This window comes from Lontra canadensis, unplaced genomic scaffold (genome assembly GCF_010015895.1).
Source record: "Lontra canadensis isolate GAN:19392208 unplaced genomic scaffold, GSC_riverotter_1.0 scaffold2, whole genome shotgun sequence".
NCBI classification, from domain to species: Eukaryota; Metazoa; Chordata; class Mammalia; order Carnivora; family Mustelidae; genus Lontra; species Lontra canadensis.
This window is the reverse complement of record NW_022630996.1, coordinates 46040950-46064416: the sequence shown is the minus strand read 5'-3', so window position 1 is coordinate 46064416 and position 23467 is coordinate 46040950. Positions and strand designations below refer to the sequence as shown.

The 23467-nt window shown below is 36.5% G+C and overlaps 1 protein-coding gene across 3 annotated transcripts in view; it reads left to right on the top strand.

Moving 5' to 3' along the window:
- SP4 (Sp4 transcription factor) overlaps positions 1–23467 on the top strand; it is an 83858-nt gene that overhangs the window by 41044 nt on the left and 19347 nt on the right. For all 3 annotated transcript variants that reach the window (XM_032873569.1, XM_032873558.1, XM_032873549.1), the window contains exons 4-5: positions 6579–6807; positions 15045–15244. In XM_032873569.1, the coding sequence (XP_032729460.1) occupies positions 6579–6807; positions 15045–15244 (429 nt within the window). The remainder of the gene's footprint in view (positions 1–6578; positions 6808–15044; positions 15245–23467) is intronic.

Here is a 23467-nt window from a genome sequence, read left to right as displayed (position 1 = left end):
AATGATCTGAGTTCCGTATCGATGAAGCAGGAGATAATTGTGGTATATGTCCACCTAACTCTTTTTCTTACTGTCTTGCCACTCATGTTAACGGGTCTTTTGCAAGCTAATCATCTAGTAGCTTTGTGACCTGCTGCTGGCCTACTTTAGTAAGAAAGCTTGGTATGTTTATATGGATTTTAGATTGCCATTAAGTTTATTTAAGAAACATTCGTCGAGTACTTCCAGTGTGCCACGAAGTTTGCTAGCCAAAGGACATAAAACCACACAGAGGCCCTCTGTCCTGAGCAGCTTTGGTTAGAAATAACTTGTGATTAATATTGTGATGGCATGAGAGGGTATCTAATAAGAGAAACCAGGAATACTCAGATTCTAATTCAATCCCCAAGGTCTCTTAGGGAGCTAAATATACTGAAACTCAAGTTAGAGTAGTACATTTATGGCTTAGGTGTAGGCCCCCTGTCTCAAAATTCAGAGAACTAGGTTACAGTTTATGGAACATGCTGTTTTTCTTTACTAGTTAGATCTACATTCCTTTCTTCCTGTAAGCTTAAATTCAAGTATCTTAGTACTGTTTTGAGGCAAAAGACCACTCCTGCTGTTGCTCAAGGAAAATGTGCAAGAAACAGAGTTTCTCCTAAATAACCATTCTAGATGTACCTGAGTATCTAGTGACCTAATATCATGTCACCTACCAAACAACTGGTGCCCGTTACCCTTGGACCAGTTTTTGTACTTGGAAAAAAAAAAAAAAGGAGCAGAACAAATAAGGAAAGGAATAGGAAAGATGACCTGGTTGTTCCAAGCAGCCTTGGGATGTTTTTTTTGTTTGTTTGTTTTTACCTCTGATAGCATGTAAGGAAAAGAAAAGAAGGGTCACTCTACGTTCCATCATGATGCATAGTTACAGTACCAAGAAATCTTGAGTTATATGTAAGATTATGTGGTAACAGAAACTTTACAGACTAGAGTTTCAAAAGGGCATTAATTTTTTCCTTCAGACATTTTAATAACTGTTGTAGTTTGTTTCTGTAATTACTTGTCTTTCCCATTTTCACCAGCACTATCATTGGCACAGCTTCTTACATTTTTAAAATCTTTATTATTATTATTAATTTTTCCTTGACAAATTGAACACAAAGTCGTTGCAACAAACTAACTGCTTTTCCTATCTAACAGCTTTTTTGTGTGCTTATTTTTTTTATAGTCCTAACTTTACAGATTGAATTATAAGTAACATAGTGGTCTTAATTGATACAGATTTCATTGTCTAATTTATAAGTCATCCCGTACCCAACTTACCCTATAAAAAAGGTGACACTTGAGGGGAAGTTTCTGTACTCATAATTTCAACTCAATACAGTGACAACATCCACTAGCACATGGACCAGTCATTTGTTCTTAAGTTTTAACATTCTCGGGCAATCCATTTTTAGGAATGAAAAAAACAGGAGGTGTATTTTGCTACTCAGAAACAAGAGTATATGATCTCTTGGGAAGACAAAACAAATAAACATTTACAGTATATGTTCACCATGTAGTTTGCCCATTGATATAATGAAATTTATGCACAGGATGTTCTAGAAAAAGAAAGAAGAGGTTTCTGACCTAGATTCAGAAGGACACCTGTCAGGAAAACTTCCCAAAGGGAATGACACATGAACTGAGTTCTGTAAGATGAATTGAGCTTTTGTCAGACCAACAGAGATGGAAATTTGGCATGGGAAAATATGTTGGATACTGGCTGCATAAGTCAAAGGCCCAGAGACAATTAAGCATGGAACATTAGAGGAAGTAGGAGTTCAGTGTAGCTGGTGTTGAGAGTGGGGACTGTGGAGGATTCCTGAGATGAAGCTATAAAAGTAAGCAAAAGCTAGATTATGAAGAGCTTTTTTACATCCTGTGCCAAGAAATGTTGACTTTACTGTGAATGTATTGAAGACTCATTGGGGAACTAGATTTGCATCTGCATTATGAAATTGGAAAGGACAGAACTGGCATAATGGTGATAAGAACCTGTTCTAAGATATAGGCAATAAGGATGGAGAAAATGGACAAATCTGAGATACCTTGAAGAGGTATACTCAACAAGGACTGCTGATATTTTAAGTAATACATGCAGGGGAAAGAATAGCTTTTGGAGTTATCTAGACCTGGATTCAAATCCCAGCTCTGTCACTTACCTGTTTTGTGACCTTGGGTGTTTTATGTACCTCTCAGTACTTTAGTTTTCCTTTTTCTTTTCTTTTTTAAATTTTGTTTATTTGAGAGAGAAAGTATAAGTAGGGGAAGAGGGAAAGGGAGAAGCAGGCTCCCCCACTAAGCAGGGAGCCTGTTGTTGGGCTTGATCCCAGGACTTCGGGATCATGACCTGAGCCAAAGGCAGATACCCAACCAACTAAGCCACCCAGGTGCCCTCAGAACTTTAGTTTTCTTAACTTAAAATAGGGACAGCAGTACTCAATCTACAGCGATGTGAGGAGTAGGTAAAATAGCAGATGTCAGACATCCAGTAACTAATTATAAAATAATAGCTCCTATTGTGGGGGTAGAAGGAGATGGAGGAGAGTTAAGAATGGCTTCAAGTTTTCAGTTTGGGCAGTGAGAAGGAACTAGTTTAAGAGAGTAGGATAATTGGTCTGATTCCTAGACGCATTGCATGTGAGAAATCTGTTGGACATATTCCCTGCCAAATGACAGTAAGAGTATGACACTTGAGAGAGATTTAAGCAGAAGATACAGATTTGAGAGCCATCAGCTCACACATAGTAGTAAAATTTATGAAAGTACATGACATAACCCAAGGAGAGAGTGAGAATGAGAAGAAAATTCAGAAAACTGGGAAAATGGCCTAGGAAAGACATCAGTGTGGGGATGGTTAGAGAAATAGGAAGAACACCGGTGGTGAGTAGTTACCAGTGAAGGACAAGGAGAGCATTTCAAGGAGAGTGTAGCATAAACAGCTTCACGTGCTCCAGAGAGCTGAAACAAGATCAAAGAGTATCTCTGGGTTTACAAATTATGAATTGTTAATTCTGATTGTCATGATTTTAGTAGAGTGATTGGTTGGCCATATAGTTTTAGTAGTTTGAGGAGAGAATGGGAAATGAGGAGTAAAGGCAACAAGTGTGGATAAATCTTTTAAATATATGACACAGGTGCCTGGCAAGCTCAGTCAGTGGAGCATGTGACTCTTGATCTGCAGGTTGTGAGTTTGAGTTCCATGTTGGGTATAGAGATTACTTTAAAATCTTCAAAAAAATTAAAAATGTGGTAAAAGCTTAGATTTAAATGCTTATAATGGCTAACAGAGAGAAAGGGGTTTCTCAGAATGTAAGGAGTTAATAGCTCATTCAGTCAAATTTTAAGAAGAACAGAATGGTTGATTGTGTCAAATGCAGCAGTGAGAAAATACACATTGGATTTGACCGTTAAGGAGAAAGTCTGCGAGCCAGGAGTTAGGTCTTTGTGGTGGAGTCCTTTGAATGCCAGACTTTGTCTGATGGGGAATGACTGAAAGTTAGTGAGCATGGAAGTGATATGATCAGAACGGCATTTTAAGATTTTCTGGGAACAGTTTGAAGGATGAGATAGGAGATGTGAGTCCCATGTAGGCTAGTAGAGGTGTAAAGTAATACCAACCTGGACCAGGGTGATGGTTCTGGGGACAGAAAGATAAGATGAATGTAAGAGCTATTATTATGCTTTTATGTGCCTTTTAACTTGGCTATCATATAGATGTAATTAATAGGTAAAGGAGAACTTTAGTTAAAAGCTGATGTTTTAATGTTTCAAGTGTAGGTAATAAGGAGAGTGGTAGTTAACATTTACCAAAACAGAATTATTACCAGGAGCAAGTTTTTGAAGATGAATTAATTTTTAAACATTCCTTTAGTAAGCTTATGTTATTGAGTGGGTACTGTGTGTTGAGTAGTGTTCCATATGCCGGAGACAGCAGTGAACATGACAGGCAAGATCTGTGTTCTCATGGAACTTAACATTCAGAAGTGAGGTGAAGACAAAAAAGTTTAAACAAGGACAAGATAATCTAATCCAAGTAAGATGAAACTTGGTGATGATACAGAAATGGTAGTCCATTTTAGATGATGTGATCAGGAACTTAGAATATTACTAAGGAGTCAGTGGTGCAAAGATTTGGGTGCCAAGGCATTCCCACCCAGACTGGAGAGAATGTGCAGAGGCCCCAAGAAGGGAATGGGCTTGATTTGTTTGAGGGCTAGAAAAAAAGGCCAGTTTGTCAGGAGCAGAGTGAACAGGGGAGAGACTGATAATATGTGATGAGGTTTGAGGGTGTGTAGCATTAAACTTGAGTAACCTGGAAGCTTTGGTAAAGAATTTGGTGATTTAGGATCACCTAGGTGGCTCAGTTGGTTAAGTGTCTACCTTTGGCTCAGGTCATGATCTCGGGGTTCTGGGATTGAGCCCCACGTTGGGCTTCCTGCTCAGCCAAGGGCCTTCTTCTCCCTCTCTCTGCCGCTCTGTCTACTGTCAAATAAATAAAGTCTTAAAAATAATAAAATAAAATGAAAGAGTTTGGTGATTTATACTTGACTGGTAGCAGTGGAAATGAGAGAAAACTAACACTGAGCTATGTTGAACTGTCTAGGACAGCTAGGTGAAGAAGTCAAGAGAGTTGTCAGGCTTAAATATATAAATTCAAATATGATTGGCTTGGTACTATTCATTGCAATAACTTGCCAAGTTGTTTAGGCGTTGAACAAATAAATGCTCATGATATGAAGGGTTGAGAAATCTATCACGGAAATGGTCTAAGGAATGGGATCTAAGGGATCTAAAGATCTAAGGAAGGATCTAAGAATGACCAGGCAGTGATCGGGTATTCCTAGCACTTCTTTGACGTAGTGAAGGACATTTTAAATACCACTGCAGCCTGAAAGGAATGACCTAGTGTTGTATGAACAACAGCAGGAAAAATTAAGTATTCAGAAGTTACATAGAGGAATAAAAATTAAACTTTACACGTGTGTATTGTTTTAAAGTTTACAGAGTCTTTACCCTTTAGGAAATCAACTTGATCTTCATAAAGAACTCTCTGAAGTAGATAGGAGACAGAAATTTTAGAGAGGTCAGCATTATTAAGAGGTGAGGAAGCTTGAGGATATTCAAGTGCATGATCTTTGAATGGCACATGAATTTATGACATCTGACTTTACTTGCATTGCTTTACCTATCACGGTATGTTAATTCAAAAATGATCAGAAATTTAAATTTAGTAGAAAAACAAAAATGTATCCTTACTGAAACAGTACAAAAGACATATTTTTTTATTTGTATTATAGTTATTGGTGCTATTCCAAAGGTTTCAGAGTGTTTCGAATACACAGGAGAATGAGACTGACTTTGGCTGAGACAGTCAGAGGTTTAATTTTGTTTAGAAAGTGTGTACTCTTTCCTCATGCGCTAACTTTTATTTTCCTGGTTGCTCTGTGTGTTTCAAGTATTACATATGCAGCTTTGAAATAAGCCCTTTTATTTTACACTCAATTCTCATGTGTTTATTTCTGCTACCATATTTTATTCTTGTGTTGCCACCCAATTCAGTGGAAACTCAGCAGTAATGGTTAACAAATGAACAGTTCTGTGCCAGGCACCGTGGTAAGGGGTTTGTAAAAATTAACTTGTTCAATTCTTACATCAGCTCTCAGAGGTGGGAGCATTAGTTTACAAATTGGTGTTTTCTGCTATTCCAAACCTAATACAGAGAAAGAACCATGATGAAAGAAAGGATCATTATAAGACATACTCACTTGCGCTTCATGGTCAGTTTAAACCATAAAGTAGATGGGGCTTTTTTGGTTATATTATATATTATTTATCATAGTTTGTTTTAAGTGAAAAAGCCAAGTTGGTATATGTACTAACCTGAGAAGTAAAGTCCTAAGCTACATGAGTGAATAAAGTAGTAATACCCAAAATACCTGTTTTATGATTATAGCGATAGTATGTAATAATCATGGATGGTTTTACATTTTAAAAAACTACTTAACTCACTGTGCATAATAAAAAAGATTCCTCAATAAAGAGATGTTTGCTTAATTTTAAATTATGGAGGAATGAGAAATATCTATAAAACTTAATCATTTGTTTAGTTACTTCTCATTCCTGTATTTTCTTGGAGTGAATGGGTATGTTGCTTACTGTGGAAATGGCTACAGCATCTTTCATCGGAGGATCTCAGAGTGTTTTTCAAATAATAACTCATGAATTCCCAGAGCACTTTGGTGAGGTAGGTAGGTGGCAAATATTATTATCTTCATTTTACAGATGGAGAAATTAAAGCCACCAGGGGGTTAAATGATTTATGTATAGTCCCACCAACCTGATACAGAGGCAGCCTGAGCTACTTAAATGAGAATATTATAATTTAGGAGGATTTGCGTAGTAAAAATCAACCCCTTTGCTGTTGTATTTTACACAGATTAACTATTAGAACAAATATGTTAGCTTTAAAATGTCCACATGGAATTTTTTTTAATCCTTTCTTTAGAAATAGAAAACATTATAATACTCTTTCCCCCTCCCCCCCCAATTTTTAGGTCAGCAGCAAGGACAAGATGGAGTAAAGGTCCAACAAGCCACCATAGCTCCTGTAACTGTAGCAGTTGGAGGAATTGCTAACGCAACGATAGGTGCTGTTAGTCCTGACCAACTCACACAAGTGCATTTGCAGCAAGGCCAGCAAGCTTCTGATCAAGAGGTGCAGCCTGGCAAGAGGCTTCGAAGAGTTGCCTGTTCCTGTCCTAATTGTAGGGAAGGAGAAGGAAGGTAAATGCTTTATTACCAACTTTATCTCTCTGGAAGGCATAAAATAGTTAAAACCAAGCCATTGGCTGGGTACTTTGATCACTAGAATATCACTAATTTTGTACCACGAAGTTGAGATGTTGTGTTGTTATGACAGGGACTAAATTGAGCTAGTCTAGGAGTGGAGTTTTAGTCATCTTCTGCCATGCACCTTGTACTTTTTAAAATGGTCTTCTTGTTTCATTTATTATGTAAAAATTTTAATTTTATTGATATAAAATTCACATACCATACAATTCCCTCAGTCTACATTTCATTAGTTTTTAGTATGTTCACATGGCTGTGCATCCATCCTCACAATTTTAGAACATTTTCATTACCTCAAAAAGAAACCCCTGTATTCCTAAGACCTCACCCCCTCATCCTCCAATCCTTCCAGCTCTAGGCAACCATTGAACAAATTTCTGTCATTATGCATTTGCCATTTTGGACATGCATATAAATGGAATCATATAGTATGTGATTTTTTCGTGACTGGTTTCATTTACGTAGCATAATATTTTTTAAGGTTTATCCATATTATAGCATGTATTAGATATTGGTACTTCATTCTTTTAAATGAACAAATAACAACCCATTGTATGGATACACAGTATTTTACTTATCTATTTATCAGTTGGTAGACACGTGGAATTTTTCCACCTTTTGGCTGCTGTGCTGCTGTAAACACTACAAATTTTGGTGTGGACATAGGCTTTCATTTCTCTTAGGTGTATACCTACGAATGGAATTAATGATCCATATGGTAACTCTAAGTCTAACTATTTGAGGAACTGCCAGGTTGTTTTCCAAAGTAGGTATACTGTTTTTACATTCCCACCAGCAGTGTAGGAGAGTTCCAGTTGTTGCCAACACTTGTTTTAATTTGGCTTTTTGATTACAGCTTTCCTAGCGTGTATGAAATGGTATCTCAGTATGGTTTTAGTTTGCATTTTTTTGATGACGTCCTTTAGTCAAGTATGTTTTCATGTGCTTTGCTTATTGGCCATTTGCATATCTTTGGAGAAATGTCTCTTAAGATCTTTTGCCCATTTTGAGAAAAAAAAAGCGAGACGCCTGCATGGTTCAGTTGGTTGAGTGTCCAACTCCTGTTTCAGCTCGGATCATGATTTCAGGGTCCTGGGATTGAGCCCAGTGTGGAGCTCCACGCTTAGTGGGGAGTCTGCCTGAGGATTTCTTTCCCACTCCCCCTCCCCTGCTTGGGTGCTACCTCTTTTCTCACTAAAATGAATGAATGAATCTTTATTAGATTTTTTAAATTAAATTGTAATAGCTCTTTATATATTTTAGATACAAGTCCCTTATCAGTTATATGATTTGCTGATAGTTTCTCCTGTTCTGAGAGTTGTCTTTTTACTTTCTTGATATCACTATCAAAGAGACAGTTGTAATTCCCTGTGAATTTTAGAATCAGCTTGTTAGTTTCTACCAAGAAGGCAGATGGAATTCTGATGGGGGGTGGTATGGATTTTTTGGATCAACTTGAGGAATATTGCCAACTCAGCAGTATTGTCCTCTGATACTTTCCATAGTATGTGTTTTTCTGTTTATTTAGATCTCTGATTTCCTTTGACACTGTTTTGTAGTTTTCAGAGTATAAGTTCTGTACTTGTTTTGTTAAATTCATTCCTAAGTATTTTATTCTTTTTGAGGCTATTGTAAATGGAACTTTTTTCTTTATTGTTCATTGCAAGTGTATAGAAATACAGTTAATTTTTGTTTACTGATTTGTATCTTACGACCTTACTGAACTCTTTTTATTAGTTCTGATAGTTTTTTAGTGGACTCATTAGGGTTTTTCTGTATGTAAGATCATGTCATCTGCAAATAGAGATAGTTTTACCTTATCCTTTCCACTTTGGATGATATTTATTTCTTTTTCTTACCTAATTGTTCTGTCCAGACCTATAGTATAATGTTGAAAAGAAGTGGCGAAATGGACATCTTTGTTTTGTTCCTAATCTTAGGGGGAAAGGGTCCAGTCTTTCACCATTAAGTATGATGTTAACTCTGAGCTTTTCATATATGCCTTTAATTAAGAAAGTTCCCTTCTATTCTTATTTCATTGTGTTTTTGTCATGAAAGGTTGTTGGATTTTGCCAGATGATTTTCTGCATCAGTTGAGATGATTGTGTAGTTTCTGTGTTTTATTCTGTCAGTATGGTGTGTTATATTGGTTGTCAGATATTAAAGTACTTTTGCATTTGTGAAATAAATCCAACTTAGTCGTGGTACATAATTTATATATTGCTATTTTCAGTGTGCTAGTATTTTGTTAAGAGTTTTTGTGTTCATGTGTTCATGAGAGATAATTGGTTTGTTGTTTTCTTGAAATGTCTTTGTTTGCTTTTGGTAAGGGTAATACGGGCTTCATAGAATGAGTTGGGAAGTGTTCCCTCCATTTTTTTTTTTTTTTTTAATTTTGGGAAGAACTAGTAATAATTCTTTAAATATTTTGCAGAATTCACCAGTGAAACTGTCTAGGTCCTGGGCTTTTCTTATGGGTATTTATTTGACTACTAATTCAGTCTCTTCACTCTTAAGGGTTTTTTCCTGATTGACTGATTTTTCTTGAGTCAGTCTTGGTACTTGGTGTCTTTTTGGGAATTTAATCTATCTCATCTAAGTTATTTAAGTAATTGCTATACGGTTATTGGTTATTCTTGGTATTCTGTTATAACTCTTTATGGATTGTATAATCCATAAAGTTGATGATGAGTCTTCTTTGATTTTAGATTCTGATTGTGTCTTTTTTTTTCTTGGCCAGTCTACCTGAAGGGTTGTTAAGTTTTGACCTTTTCAAAAAGTCACATTGGCTTTTGGTTTCATTGATTTTTCTCTGTTGTTTCTGCATTCTCAGTTTCATTAGTTCCTGCTCTATTCTTTATTATTTCCTTCCTTCCGTTTGCTTTATTTTGGATTTAATTTGCTTTTTTCCATTGTCTTAAGATGGAAGGTTAGGGATTTAAGATCTTTTTTAATGTAGGCATTTATAGCTAAAAATTTCTCTCTAGGTATTGCTTTACATGTATCCCTTGAATTTTGGTATGATGTGTCTTCATTCATCTCCAAGTATTTCCTGCTTTCACTGTGGATTTCTTTTTTGACCATTGGTTATTTAGGAGTGTATTGTTTAATTTCTAGATATCTGGGAATTTTCCAGTTTCCCCCAATAGTTGATTTCTAGTCTCATGGCAAAGTGGTCATACTTTGCGTTATTTCTGTCTTTTATTGAGGTTTCATAGCCTAGTATATGATTTATCTTGGGAGAACATTTTATGTGCACTTGAAAAGAATGTATTTTGCTGCTGTTTGGTGGAGTGCTTTGTGCATGTCTGTTAGGTCAAATTTATCAAGTCTTCTGTTTCCTTACTGCTTTTCTGCCTAATTGATTTACTTTAATCTACCTGTATCTTTCTGTCTTTAAATGTGAACTGTGTCACCTGTAGACAGCATGTAGTTGGATCTTGGTTTTTTTTTGTTGTTGTTGTTTTGTTTTAAGATTGATTTATTAGAGAGCAAGCGAGCAAGAGTGAGGGAAGGTGTAGAGGGAGAGACTCTTCAAGCAGACTCCTAGCTGAGTGTGGAGCTGGATGTAGGCTAAATCCAGTGGCCCATGAGACCATGACCTGAGCCAAAACCAAGAATCCGATGGGCTCTTAAATGACTGAGCCACTCAGATGCCCTGTTGGTTTTTTGGTTTTTTTTTGTTAATCCAATCTGACCAAATGTGTTTTTTGATTGGATTGTATAATCCATTAGATGTTGTTGATATGGTTGAATTTATGTCTTTCATTTTGCTTTTTGTTTTTTGTGTCTCGTGTCTTTTTATCTCTTCCTCCTTTACCGCTCTCTTTTGCATTAAGTGAATATAATATAGCACTTTAATTTGTAAAGTAGTATTTTAATTTTGTTAATAATTTTTTCACTGTATTATTTTAGTTATTTCCACAGTAATTGCTCTTGACCTCACCATATATGTCTTGTCAGAATCAACTTAAGGTTAATAGTAATTTACTTCCAGTGAATTATAGAAGTTATTTCTTTATAGGTCTATTCCCTTTTGCTTCTTCTTGTGGTGTTATTTTTATATATTTACTATTATGTATATTGTTACAGTATACATTAGGTCTATAAGTGTTACCAATTCAATAATACATTGTTATAAATTTTTACTTTATATAATGTTATGTCTTTAAAAGAAGTTGAGAGACGGGACGCCTGGGTGGCTCGGTTGGTTGGACGACTGCCTTCAGCTCAGGTCATGATCCTGGAGTCCCGGGATCGAGTCCCTCATCGGGCTCCCGGCTCCACGGGGAGTCTGCTTCTCTCTCTGACCTTCTCCTCGCTCATGCTCTCTCTCACTGTCTCTCTCTCAAATAAATAAATAAAATCTTAAAAAAAAAGAAAAAAAGAAGTTGAGAGGCCAGAGGGTTATCAGGATCACCAAGAATAATTTGTAGGTTGCTAAGGACTTTTTTTCAAGTGTTTTCACATCTGACCAAGAACTCTGATATTTGGGTTGGGGGGCAAGAAGTTGAGAGAAGATGAGCAACTATATATAACTTTTGCTATGTTAATTTTATCACTAAAATTTTATCACTTTTTATTTTTTCCTGATACTTGAGTTCCTTTCTGGCATCATTTTCTTAGCCCCCTGCATCTTTGCTCCCTGCCTTGTGCTGTTACTGGAAAAATATTTAATATATACATTTCTATAATGTTATGGGTTTGACAATACATTTTACACATATTATTTTATAAAATTACTTTTTAAATCTGCTAAAACAAGAAATAATGCACTTATGCTGTCCTCTGTAATAACATAATTACCCTTGCTGGTGCTCTTTTGTTTCTTTGTGTACATTTGAATTACTCTCTGGGTTCAGTTGCTACAACCTGAAGAACTTCAGTTTCCTGCAAAGCAGGTCTGCTCAAACTCTGTTTATCTGGGAATATCTTTATTTCAGCTTCATTTTTTAAAGGTAGTTTTTGCTAGATAGAGTCTTCTTGTTTCCGTTTTTTTTTTTCTCTTGAGTACTTTGCACATGTTTTCACCCTGCTTTTTGACCTCCATTGTTCTGCTGAGAAGTCAGTTCTTTCTTTTACAGCGGTTCCCTTGTAAGTGAGGAGTTATTTTTCCCTTGCTGCTCTCAAGATTTTATCTTTGGGTTTCAGGGTTTTTAACATATAAAGTATCTATTTGTGGATCTGTGCAGTTACACTACTTGGAGTTTGTTGAGCTTCCTGCATGTGTACATCCATGTTTTCAGTTAAGTTTATTAAGTTTTCAGCCATTATTTCTTTGAATAATTTTTTTGCTGCATTCTCTCTCCCCCGCTCTCCCCGCTCCCTCCTCTCTTCTCTGCTTCCCTCACTCATTACTTTGGTGTCCCACATTTCTTAGGTACCCTGTTCATTTTCCTTTGTTCTTTTGTTCTTTTTCTCGTCTGTTTTTGGATTGCATAATCTCTATTGATCTATGTTGATTTTTGTTATTTTTTCTTCTGCGTCCCTCTAGTAAATTTTTCATTTCACTTGTACTTCTCATCTCCACAGTTTCCCATTTTTTTAATCATTTGTAACTCTTCATTGATGGTCCCCATTTGATGTGACATTGTTTTGTTTTTTTTTTTTTAAAGATTTTATCCATTTATTTGACAGAGAGATCACAAGTAGGCAGAGAGGCAGGCAGAGAGAGAGGGGGAAGCAGGCTCCCTGCTAAACAGAGAGCCCGATGTGGGGCTCGATCCCAGGACCCTGAGATCATGACCTGAGCTGAAGGCAGAGGCCCTAACCCACTGAGCCACCCAGGTGCCCCTCATGTGACATTGTTATTATTCTTTGCTTCTTTAATCATGGTGTCCTTTAGTTCATTATAGCGACTTAGTACTGCCTCCCCTGCCTTTCCCCATCTCTGGCTTATTATTGTTCGCTTGCTTATTTAGTGACTGGCTGGGTTATTCTGGTGAAGACCCCTTCGCCCCCCCATGAAGCATGTTGCTCCTCAGTGGATGCAGAATCAGGTTTGCTTAGGACCCTTGTTGACAGTGGTTTGGGCAAGAATCTTTGACAGTCCTGTCCCTGACCACACCCAGCTATTAAATTCCGCTAACTGTCAACTGATTGCTCTATTGTTTTCAACAGTGCCCTGTAACATATATTACTCTACAGACTGATCTGTTCAGATTCTTTTTTTTTTAATTTATTAACATAATTACATATAATATATTATTTGTTCTGGAGTACAGGTCTGTGAATCATCAGTCTCACACAATTCACAGCACTCACCATAGCACATACCCTTCCCAGTGTCCATAACACAGTTACCCCCTCACTCCTTCTCTCCCCACCCCCCAGGAACCCTCAGTTTGTTTCCTGAGATTAAGAGTCTCTTATGGTTTCACTCCCATGGTTAAGTCTCTTATGGTTTGTCTCCCTCCCTAGTCCCATCTTGTTTCATTTGTTCCCTCCCTACCCCCCATGACCTCCTGCCCTGTCTCTCAAATTCCTCCTATCAGAGAGATCATAGTAATTGTCTTTCTCTGATTGATTTATTTCACTTAGCATAATACCCTCTAGTTCCATCTACTTAATTGCGTAAGGCAAGATTTCATTTTTTTGATGGCTGCCTCATATTCCATTGTGTGTGTGTGTGTGTGTGTGTGTTTGTATGTACACCACATCATCTTTATCCATTCATCTGTTGATGGACATCTAGGTTCTTTGCATAGTTTGGCTATTGTGAACATTGCTGCTGTAAACATTCGGGTATATGTGCCCCTTCAGATCCCTACATTTGTATCTTTAGGGTAAATACCCAGTAGTATGATTGTTGGGTCATAGGGTAGCTCTATTTTCAACTTTATGAGGAACCTCCATACTGATCAACAGGTCTGTGTTTGAGATTTATTCTGACTCTAGAGGACTACTCCCAGCTGTCTTTTTTCTCCTTTCTGACAACCTAGCCAGCCTATAGTTTTGCCTGTTTCTCCAGTGTGTCAATTCGTCTCCTCCCGTTTGTGATTTGGAACAGTCTGCACTATTTTTAAGAGTGCCCTTAGGCTCAAACTTTTTCACACTTTGTTTGCAAATTAATTCAATTCCTTGGGAAGAAATTTGGAGTTCTGTTTTATGCTGTGTTCTCTCTCTGGCTAGGATCTCTTTGTTAAGGCTCCTGAACTTGGGGTTGGGATAGTGGCACATTTCTATCTTGAGTGGAGTCCCTGCTTTAGGAGCTGAGTGTTTGGTGGCAAGGGAGAAGCAGTAGCTTCAGGTTTTCTTGGCTTGCTTCTGTTGACTTCACAGTTCTAATGTATACACTAAAAGTGACCTCGGTCAAGGATGATCTGTACTGCACTACTCTCATTGTGCCCTATCCAAGGCAGAGCCAAGGTCTCAGGAGTTGGGTTTGGGCGGGAGAGGAGAGTTCCCTGTTCCCTACCTGTCAGCCATACTTGCCCAGAACTTAGCCTCAGCAACAGATAACTGGGAGTAGAATGAGAAATTCTGACATCCTCCCCCTTCCTGGGGAGATAACCCTCCAAGTGGGAGGTGAGAAGAAGAAACCCTGCTCTTGGTTGTACCAGTCTAGAGTGTTTTATGTCAAAGGAGGTGACAGGGCAGAGGGAGAAAGGGTTGGGTTTTGGTTCAAATACCACAGACCATCACTGTTCTTACTCTTTTTTTCTTGAATATTTATTTGTTTATGTGCTGTATGCTCATGGAACCATTTCCAGAGACTGTACATGGTATTTGTTTTGTTTTTTATAATTTTCACTGGGAAGTAAGCCCATGGAGCTCTTCATGCTCTCTTGCAGGAAGTGAAACTCTGAACCTTACTTTTTAAAATGGGGATTACCATTCTTTTTGGTATTTAGACAAGAATTTTCAAGTGTCTTGAAAAGCTTACAAATTTTTTCCCCCACAAGGGAAGAGCCTATTAGGGAAGGAACATGAAGTCCATGGTGAACATGAACTCTGTGGGATAAACATGTTTTCACAACAGTTTTGGGTTTAGTACATAACTCTTTTTTTAATTGAAAATTTTCTGATTTTTAACTACAGTTGCAGCATCATGATTTTAAAAACACATTCAGATATGCATCATTTAAAAACCTTGATTCCCTTTTATTTTTCCATAATTACAAGCTTGGTGTTTGGGAGTGTAATTAATGTTTGGGTTTTGTTTTTGTTAGAGGCAGTAATGAACCAGGAAAAAAGAAACAGCATATCTGTCACATTGAAGGATGTGGAAAAGTTTATGGCAAAACATCTCACCTACGAGCACATCTTCGCTGGCATACTGGAGAAAGACCTTTTGTATGCAATTGGATGTTTTGTGGCAAAAGATTCACAAGGAGCGATGAGCTTCAGAGACATAGAAGAACCCATACAGGTTAGTTGGTTTATTTTAGGGCATGTACATTTTACTTATTTTTTAGTGTTTAGATGCAAATTGTAGGATAGTTTAGCTGTCAGTTTGGAAATACACAAATTAAAGAATTCACTTTAGTGATTTTATGAAAGATGTCTAAAATCAAATTTTTTACCTCATTTCTGAGATATATTTTATCCTGCATTTTTAGATTTATCAACATAATGACATAACATGAAGTATATTCATTTCCATTTGCTTATCTTGTTGTATTAGCAGGTTGAATTCACATATATTAGTTTTTATGAGTATTTAAATAAGTGAAGAGAATTATGATATTATTGGTGACTTTTATTAGTTTTGGGTTTGTTTTTTGCTTTTTTTTTACAATTTAGAAAAATGAAGTGTCAAGGATAATATAACAACAAATATATACCTCTCACTTAGAACTGACAGCTGTTAATATATTATTTTTTAATAAGACAGATTATACAAAGTTGACATTTTCTTTGTCCCCTCAAAGACAATAGCTACTATGAATTTAAAGTATAAGTTTTTAATACAGTTTTAATACTCTTACATATATTATTGATGGATATATATGTAAAATATTATTTTATGTGTTAAGAAAGTTTACATAAGTGTTACAGTATCATAATTTCATTTATCATTATGTTTTAAGATCTGAGTTCATAATATGTGTACATATAAATGTATGTATACATGTTTATAGTACTTTCTAACTGCTATATAGTATGCTGTTACGTAACTGTACCATACTGTATTAATCCATTCCCTCTACTGCTTAAATTGTCATTAGGCTTTTTGCTACCACTTTTTTATGTGAACATACAGTGAACATGTATGTGAAGTAGAATTACTGAATCACGGAGAATTTATGTGTTTTGCTACGTAACTGCTAAAGAATCTCTGAAATGGCTGTTAACACCTCTGCCTCACTAGCAGTGACTGAGAGTTTCCCCTTTGCCATGTGTTCATCAATACTCAGTAGTGTTAGCCTTTGAAAATTGTCAGTCTGGGGCACCAGGCTGGCTCACTTGGTAGAATATGCAACTCTTGGGGTAGTGAGTTGAAGCCTCACGATGGGTGTGGAACCTTCTTTAAAAAATAAATAAAACATGCTTAAAAAAAGAAGGAGAAGAAGAAAAGAAAGTTTTTGTATATCTAAAATGATTTCTGGGATGCCTGGGTGGCTCAGTGGGTTAGAGAGCTTTCTTCAGCTCAGGTCATGATCCCAGGGTTCTGGGATCGAGTCCCGCATCGGGCTCCTTGCTCAGCAGGAACCTGCTTCTCTCGCTGCCTCTGCCTGCCTCTCTGCCTGCCTCTCTGCCTGCTTCTCTGCCTGCTTGTGTGTACTCGCTTGCTCTCTCTCTCTCTGGCAAATAAATAAAATCTTTAAAAAAATAAATAAAAAATAAATAAAATTATTTCTCATTTTTTTAAGTAGCAGCTTTCTTGGTTATCTATGAGATTAAGCATCTTTTCATGTTTGTTGGTCATTTACATATATGTTTTTGTTGATTATTTCTTGCTCACTTTGGGGGGGTTTTTTCATTTTTCTTTCTGATTTATATGTTGTCATTTCCCCCTGTATTGCTAGTCTTTTATCTTTTTGCTATTTTTTGTTACATGGAAGCTTTACATTTTTGTTTAGTCAAATATATGTTTTCTTTTTTCCTTTGTTTTCCTTATTTTTAGTGAAATCTTCTCTTATCCCAAGATCATAAAGTTTTTTTTTAAGTATTTTATTTATGTATTCGAGAGAGAGAGGGAGCGTTCAAGTGCACGCAAGATGCAAAATTTGTCTCTTTTTCTAAGTCTTACATAGAGCAACTACCCTCTCTACTTAGAACGGGTCTGTTCAGTATTTAATTGTTGAATAAATTAATGCTTTGGATAAATTTTCTAATTAGACCTTAACCTTTAACTAATACCAGCATACATGTGGGATAGAAGAGGAAACAGATTTGTTATGTATTGATCAGCTACTGGGTATCACATGTTTCAAATAAATTATCTCCTTTGATTTTAACAGTAACACTGAGATAGATATTAGCTCCATTTTACAGATTAGAAAATGGTCTCAGAGAACAAAAAATAGTTGTTAAATTCATTAAAAGTTTAGTTTGATATGTACATAGATTAGAGGCAGATGAGTCTTAGTATACTGGCTGAATCCCCGAGTTTGCATAATACTAAAACTAAGAATTTTAGTTAAAAAAAAAAAAAAGTTTTAATAGGTTTCTTAAGGCATTGCATTGGGCCTTCTAATAATGCCACCTCACCATTGATATTGGCAGATATGGTGTGATTAATCCCATAACAGTGTTGATGTCTTTTTTTTAAAAAAATGCTCTGCTGTTTATGTCTATATGATAGGATGCAGTATTTCCACTCCAGATTAGCAGTGGGTCAAGTTAGGGAAGACAAGAAAAATTGCCACTTTCTTTGATTTAGAACCTCACATTGTGATTTCATCATTTTATTTGAGAAATAAGTGTCTCTAAAGTCTCTCTTATCGCCTATGCACACTCATAGAGATACACAAAACAAATTTATCCAAGGATTTATATACACATATACTTAAAAACCAAATTATTAATGATTTGAAGGGATATTTTCTTTTTTTAATGATTCACACCATTATAATCTTCTGCAAGCCTAAACAATTCAGAATTGAATGTATTTTAAGCTTACTTTCAGTGTATCAAACATTTTGAATACATTATACACAAAATTGTGTAAGTAAACATGTTACATTGAAAACAGTTAAGCTTAATATCAGTATACTTAAATTACTTTTAGTGACTAGAATACAGTAACTTCTAAGTATTTATTAAAGTTTTTGAAGAGAATATGAAACAGTATCTTTTGAAACAAATAAGTACTGATTAAGCGTGTAGTCCGTTAGTTGAAAGCCTTGGTCGTTCATTGCAAGAACAATGCTTTACTTAAAGGCCAACCACTACACTAAGTAGAAACTCAGTACATACTGTGAAAGTATATATGAGTTATTTTTATTCACTGCTGAAAATAATGCCAATTTTTTGCTTTTTAGAAATAAGTTTTTAAATTTCCAAATGATACATGTATATGGCACTTAAAAATTCAAATCATAGGGACACCTGGGTGGCTCACTTAGTAGAGCACATGACTCTTAATCTCAGGGTCGTGAATTCAAGCCCTACATTTAGCTTACTTCAAAAAAAAAGTACAAAAAAAATTAAATCATAAAGAGGTTATAGTGTTAAGGGTCTTTTTAAAATTAATTTTTATTTGAAGTATAGTGGACATTATATGTTAGTTTTGGGTGTACAACATAGTGATTTGACATTTGTGTACATTATGAAATACTCACCACAATAAGTAGTTATTGTCTGTCACTGTACAGGTTATGACTATATTCTCTGTGCTGTACTTTACATCCCTGTGACTTAACTTATTTTATAACTTGAGTTTATGCCTTTTAATCCCCTTCACCTATTTTGCCCGTTTCTACCCTACTTCCTTCTTGCAAATACCAGTATGTTCTCTGGATTTATGAGTCTGTTTCTGTTTTGTTTTGTTCTTTTTTTTTTTCTTTTTTTTAAAGATTTTATTTATTTGTCAGAGAGAGAGAGAGGGAGAGAGAGCAAGCACAGGCAGACAGAATGGCAGGCAGAGGCAGAGGGAGAAGCAGGCTCCCTGCCGAGCAAGGAGCCCGATGCGGGACTCGATCCCAGGACGCTGGGATCATGACCTGAGCCGAAGGCAGCTGCTTAACCAACTGAGCCACCCAGGCGTCCCTTTTTTTTTTTTTTTTTAAGATTTTTATTTATTTATTTGCGAGAGAGAGAGAGATCACAAGTAGGCAGGGCAGCAGGCAGAGAGAGAGGGGGAAGCAGGCTCCCTGCTGAACAGAGAGCCCGATGCAGGTTTGATCCCAGGACCCTGAGATCATGACCTGAGCCAAAGGCAGAGGCTTAACCCACTGAGCCACCCAGGTGCCCCTTTTTTGTTTGTTCTTCTGTTTTGGTCTTTAGACTGTACCTGCAGGTGAAATCCTATGGTATTCATCTTCTGTCTAACTTAGGACATTTCTCTTCAAATAGTGTTCTCTGGTTTCATCCATCTTTTGCAGAAGGCAAGATTTCACTCTTTTTTGGGTTGAGTAATATTCCATTGTCAATCTATACCACCTTTTCTTTATTCATTTATCTGTCAGTGAACACTTGGGTTGCTTCCAGATCTTGGCTATTGTAAATAATGCTGTAGTAAATGTAAGGGAGCATATGTCTTTTCAAGTTAGTGTTTCTTTTCTTCCCTGAAGAGGAATTACTGAATTGTATGATATTTCTATTTTTGTTTATTAAGGAACCTCCATATTATATTCCACTGTGGCTATGACAATTTACATTTCTGCTAGCAGTGCACAAGTATTCTTTTTTTTCTACATCCTCACCAACAATTTTTATTTATTTATTTTTTTGATACCAGTCATTCTGACATTTGTGAGGTGGTAGCTCATTGGAGTTTTGATTTGCATTTCTTTGATGATGGGTGTTGTTGAGCATTTTTTCATATATCTGTTGGCCATTTGTATGTTGTCTTTGGAAAAATGTCTATTCTTGTCCTCTGCCCATTTTTTAATCAGATTGTTTGGGGGTTTTTTTGGTATTAAATTGTATGAATTCTTTATATATTTTGAATATGTCATTTACAGATATTTAAGGGGATGCTTTGCCCCATCCCTTGTTTAATCAGCAAGAGAACCATACTTAATTTTGTAACTGTTTTTGCATTTGTGTTCTTCCTGTGATGATTGTTATATATCTAAATATGCTTATATTGTTACTGATCTATCAATAGTAGACACTATCTCTTGACTTCTTGCATTGAGAGTTAAGAATTTACTTCACTTTAAAGACAATTATTATATGATCTCTCTGATACGAAGAGGCAGGGTGGGGGGTTTGGGAGGTAAGGAAGGAAAAAATGAAACAAGATGGGATTGGGAGGGACACAAACCATAAGAGATTCTTAATCTCACAAAACAAACTAAGGGTTGCTGGGGGTAGTGCGGTGGGGAGAGGATGGTGGGGTTATGGACATTGGGGACGGTATGGATCTGGTGAGTGCTGTGAAATGTGTTAGCCTGACGATTCACAGATATTACCTCTGGGGCAAATAATACATTTTATGTTAATAAAAATAATTAATTTTAAAAAAATAATGTACCTCACTTTACACCATCTGATGGCATTCGGATTTTTTAACTGCAGCCTAACACTGTCTCTTGACTCAGCACTCTGTGGTACAGATATTAGCATATATGTCCTTCATTCCTCATTGTTTCACCTCTTAACTTCTCTTACATAAATTTTATTATCGCTCTTCTCTTTCTCTTGATGTTAAAACATTTACTTTCTCTCCAATAAACACTGTTCCTTTTTTTAGGTTTTTTTTTTTTTTTTTAAGACTATTTATTTGAGAGAGAGCATGAGCGGGGTTGGGAGGTGGGGTAGGAGGAGAGGAGGGGCAGAGGGAGAGAGAGAAGCAGATTTTGCTTGCTGAGCAGGGAGCCCTGCCTTGCTTCAGGGCGGGGGCTGGATCCCAGATCCCCCCAGAGATTATGACCTGAGCCAAAGGCAGACCCTTAACTGACTTGCCACCCAGGCACCCCAGTAGCTTTGTTCTTAAAGTAGAAAACCAGTAAACAATAATTACGTTATGACTCTGATGTGATGAGTGTGAATACGTATCCTTTGGTCGTTTTTCTTGAACTTTCTAATTGCTTGTTCCCCCCTTGCGTTGGCTAATTTTATTACTCCCTTTTACTGTTTCATGTTTTCAAGAATAATATCAGCTCCATCCAATTTTTCCTTTTCTTTGGAAGTTCAGCTTTTTAATCAGCCTGATTCTTCTCTAAGGCTGCTACATAGATATAATCTTGAGACTTCTGTTCCCTGCTGTATTGGTTTTGATCCACTGTTCTCAAGATTGGCCTTCATTTTTCTTGGTTTATTTGGTTGCTGGAAAACATTCTGAAATGCTTCCTGCAATAAAGTTCTAGGAAATAAATTGGTCTAAAAGTGTCTTTATATTGCTTTCCAACTTAACTTAATAGATGGCTAATACAGAATTTTAGGTTGAAAATGATGCTCAGATATTAGTGGCAGTGCACTATCATTTTCTTGCATCTGTTTTACTAACATGAAGTACAGTTCTTCCTTCTTTGTAGGTGACTTAAATTTTTCCTTGTCAACTTTTAAGAGCTTATTTACTTATTTATATTTTTACTTTGAAATAATTTTGTATTTACAGAAATTGTGAAGGTAGTATAGGGAGTTCATATATTCCCTTCATGCAGTTTCCTCTAATACTACATCTCTTGCATAATCCACATAATTTATGAAAACTAAGAAGCTAACTTTGGTATAATACTAGTAATTAAATTATTGACTTTTCCACAAATAATACTTTTTCTGTTCAAGGATTCAGTCCAAAATACCACATTGCATTTATTTATCATGGCTGTTTAGTCTCCTGTAAATCTAAAATTTCCTTACTCTTTTTTTACTTATTCTTTTTGTTGTTGTTATTGTTTTTGTTTGTTTTTTCTTACCCTTGGCTGTTTTGAAAGTTAGGTACTTTGTAGAATATCCCCCAGTTTAGGTTTATTTTCTTATGATTAGATTGAGATTATGAATTATGAATTGTTGGTCGGAAGAATATCACAGATATCATTGCCCTTCTTCCTTCATCATATCAGCAAGTATGTCAGTGTGTCTTATTGCTGGTGAATTGGTTAAGATAGTGTGTGCCACGTGTCTCTACTGTGAAGTTGTTTTTTTCTTTCCATACACTGTTGTAGAAGCAAGTCACTAAGGTCCAGTCTACACTTACTGGGCGGTGAAGTAAGCTCCACTCCTGGAGGGAGAAGCTTACCTCCTGGAGGGAGAAGCTTACCTCCTGGAGGGAGGAGTGGCAGAGAATTTATGGATGTACTGTAAAACAACAGCTGTAATTAGTAAATGTGTGGGGCGGGGTGCGGAGGGCAAATTCTTTGAGTCTATGCAAATATCCTGTTTCTCTGAAAAGAAAATTCTAACGTTTTCCTTTTAGCATTCCGCATTGTTTCTTGCCTATAGCAATTACTTTGTTGTTTTAAAGGTCATCTTCTGTTTCCCTCTTTGCTTGTACAGTTTTAGTTTTGATCCTTGTACAAGGAAGATTTATACCTTTTTCCCCAGTTATTTGTTTATGTAATCATTTATTTATAATCTAGTAAAGACCCATGAGTATTTTATTTTGGGGGGGGGTTATAATTCAATATTGTCATTATTTTCTTGCTCAAATTGTTCCATCTTTGGCCATTTGGAAGTTTTATTTTTTTTTAAAGATTTTATTTATTTATTAGAGAGTGCACAAGCAGGGAGAATATCATGCAGAGGGAGAAGCAGGCTACCCACCAAGCAAGGAGCCTGATGTCAGACTCCATCCCAGGACCCGGGGATCATGACCGGAGCCAAAGGCAGACTCTTAACCTGCTGAGCCCCCCAGGGGCCCCGGAAGTTGTTTTAGATTGCCTCCTCTGTCCTTATGACATACTCCTATTCTGGTTTTTTTTTTGTTTGTTTTCAGTGAAGAGCTTCTATTAATCTTTATGTTTTGTTAGTTTCATAATTATGTATGTTGCATAGTTTTTCATTTTTTGTGCAAACTGGTTGGACTCTTCAACTCTGAGTTCTCCCCCATATTATGTCTACCCACCCCCATTTTCCCCTTTTTATTCTCTATTCTTTTTTGCAGTCTTACTTTGTGTAAATTGAACTCCCTATATTGATCTTTTATATTTGACAGCTCTTTTTTTTTGTCTTTCTACTTTTTTATTTTCTGTGAGATTTCTTAACTTTACATATTCATATATTTCTTTTGAATTTTCTCTTGATTTCCAAGAGTGCTTTTTGTTGTTTTCTTTTTTTTTTTTTTTTTTTAAGATTTTATTTATTTATTTGACAGAGAGATCACAAGTAGATGGAGAGGCAGGCAGAGAGAGAGAGAGAGGGAAGTAGGCTCCTTGCGGAGCAGAGAGCCTGATGCGGGGCTCGATCCCAGGACCCTGAGATCATGACCTGAGCCGAAGGCAGCGGCTTAACCCACTGAGCCACCCAGGTGCCCCTGTTGTTTTCTTTTTTATAGCATACTCTTCTCATTGTAGAGATCCAGGAGCTCTCTGAAAAA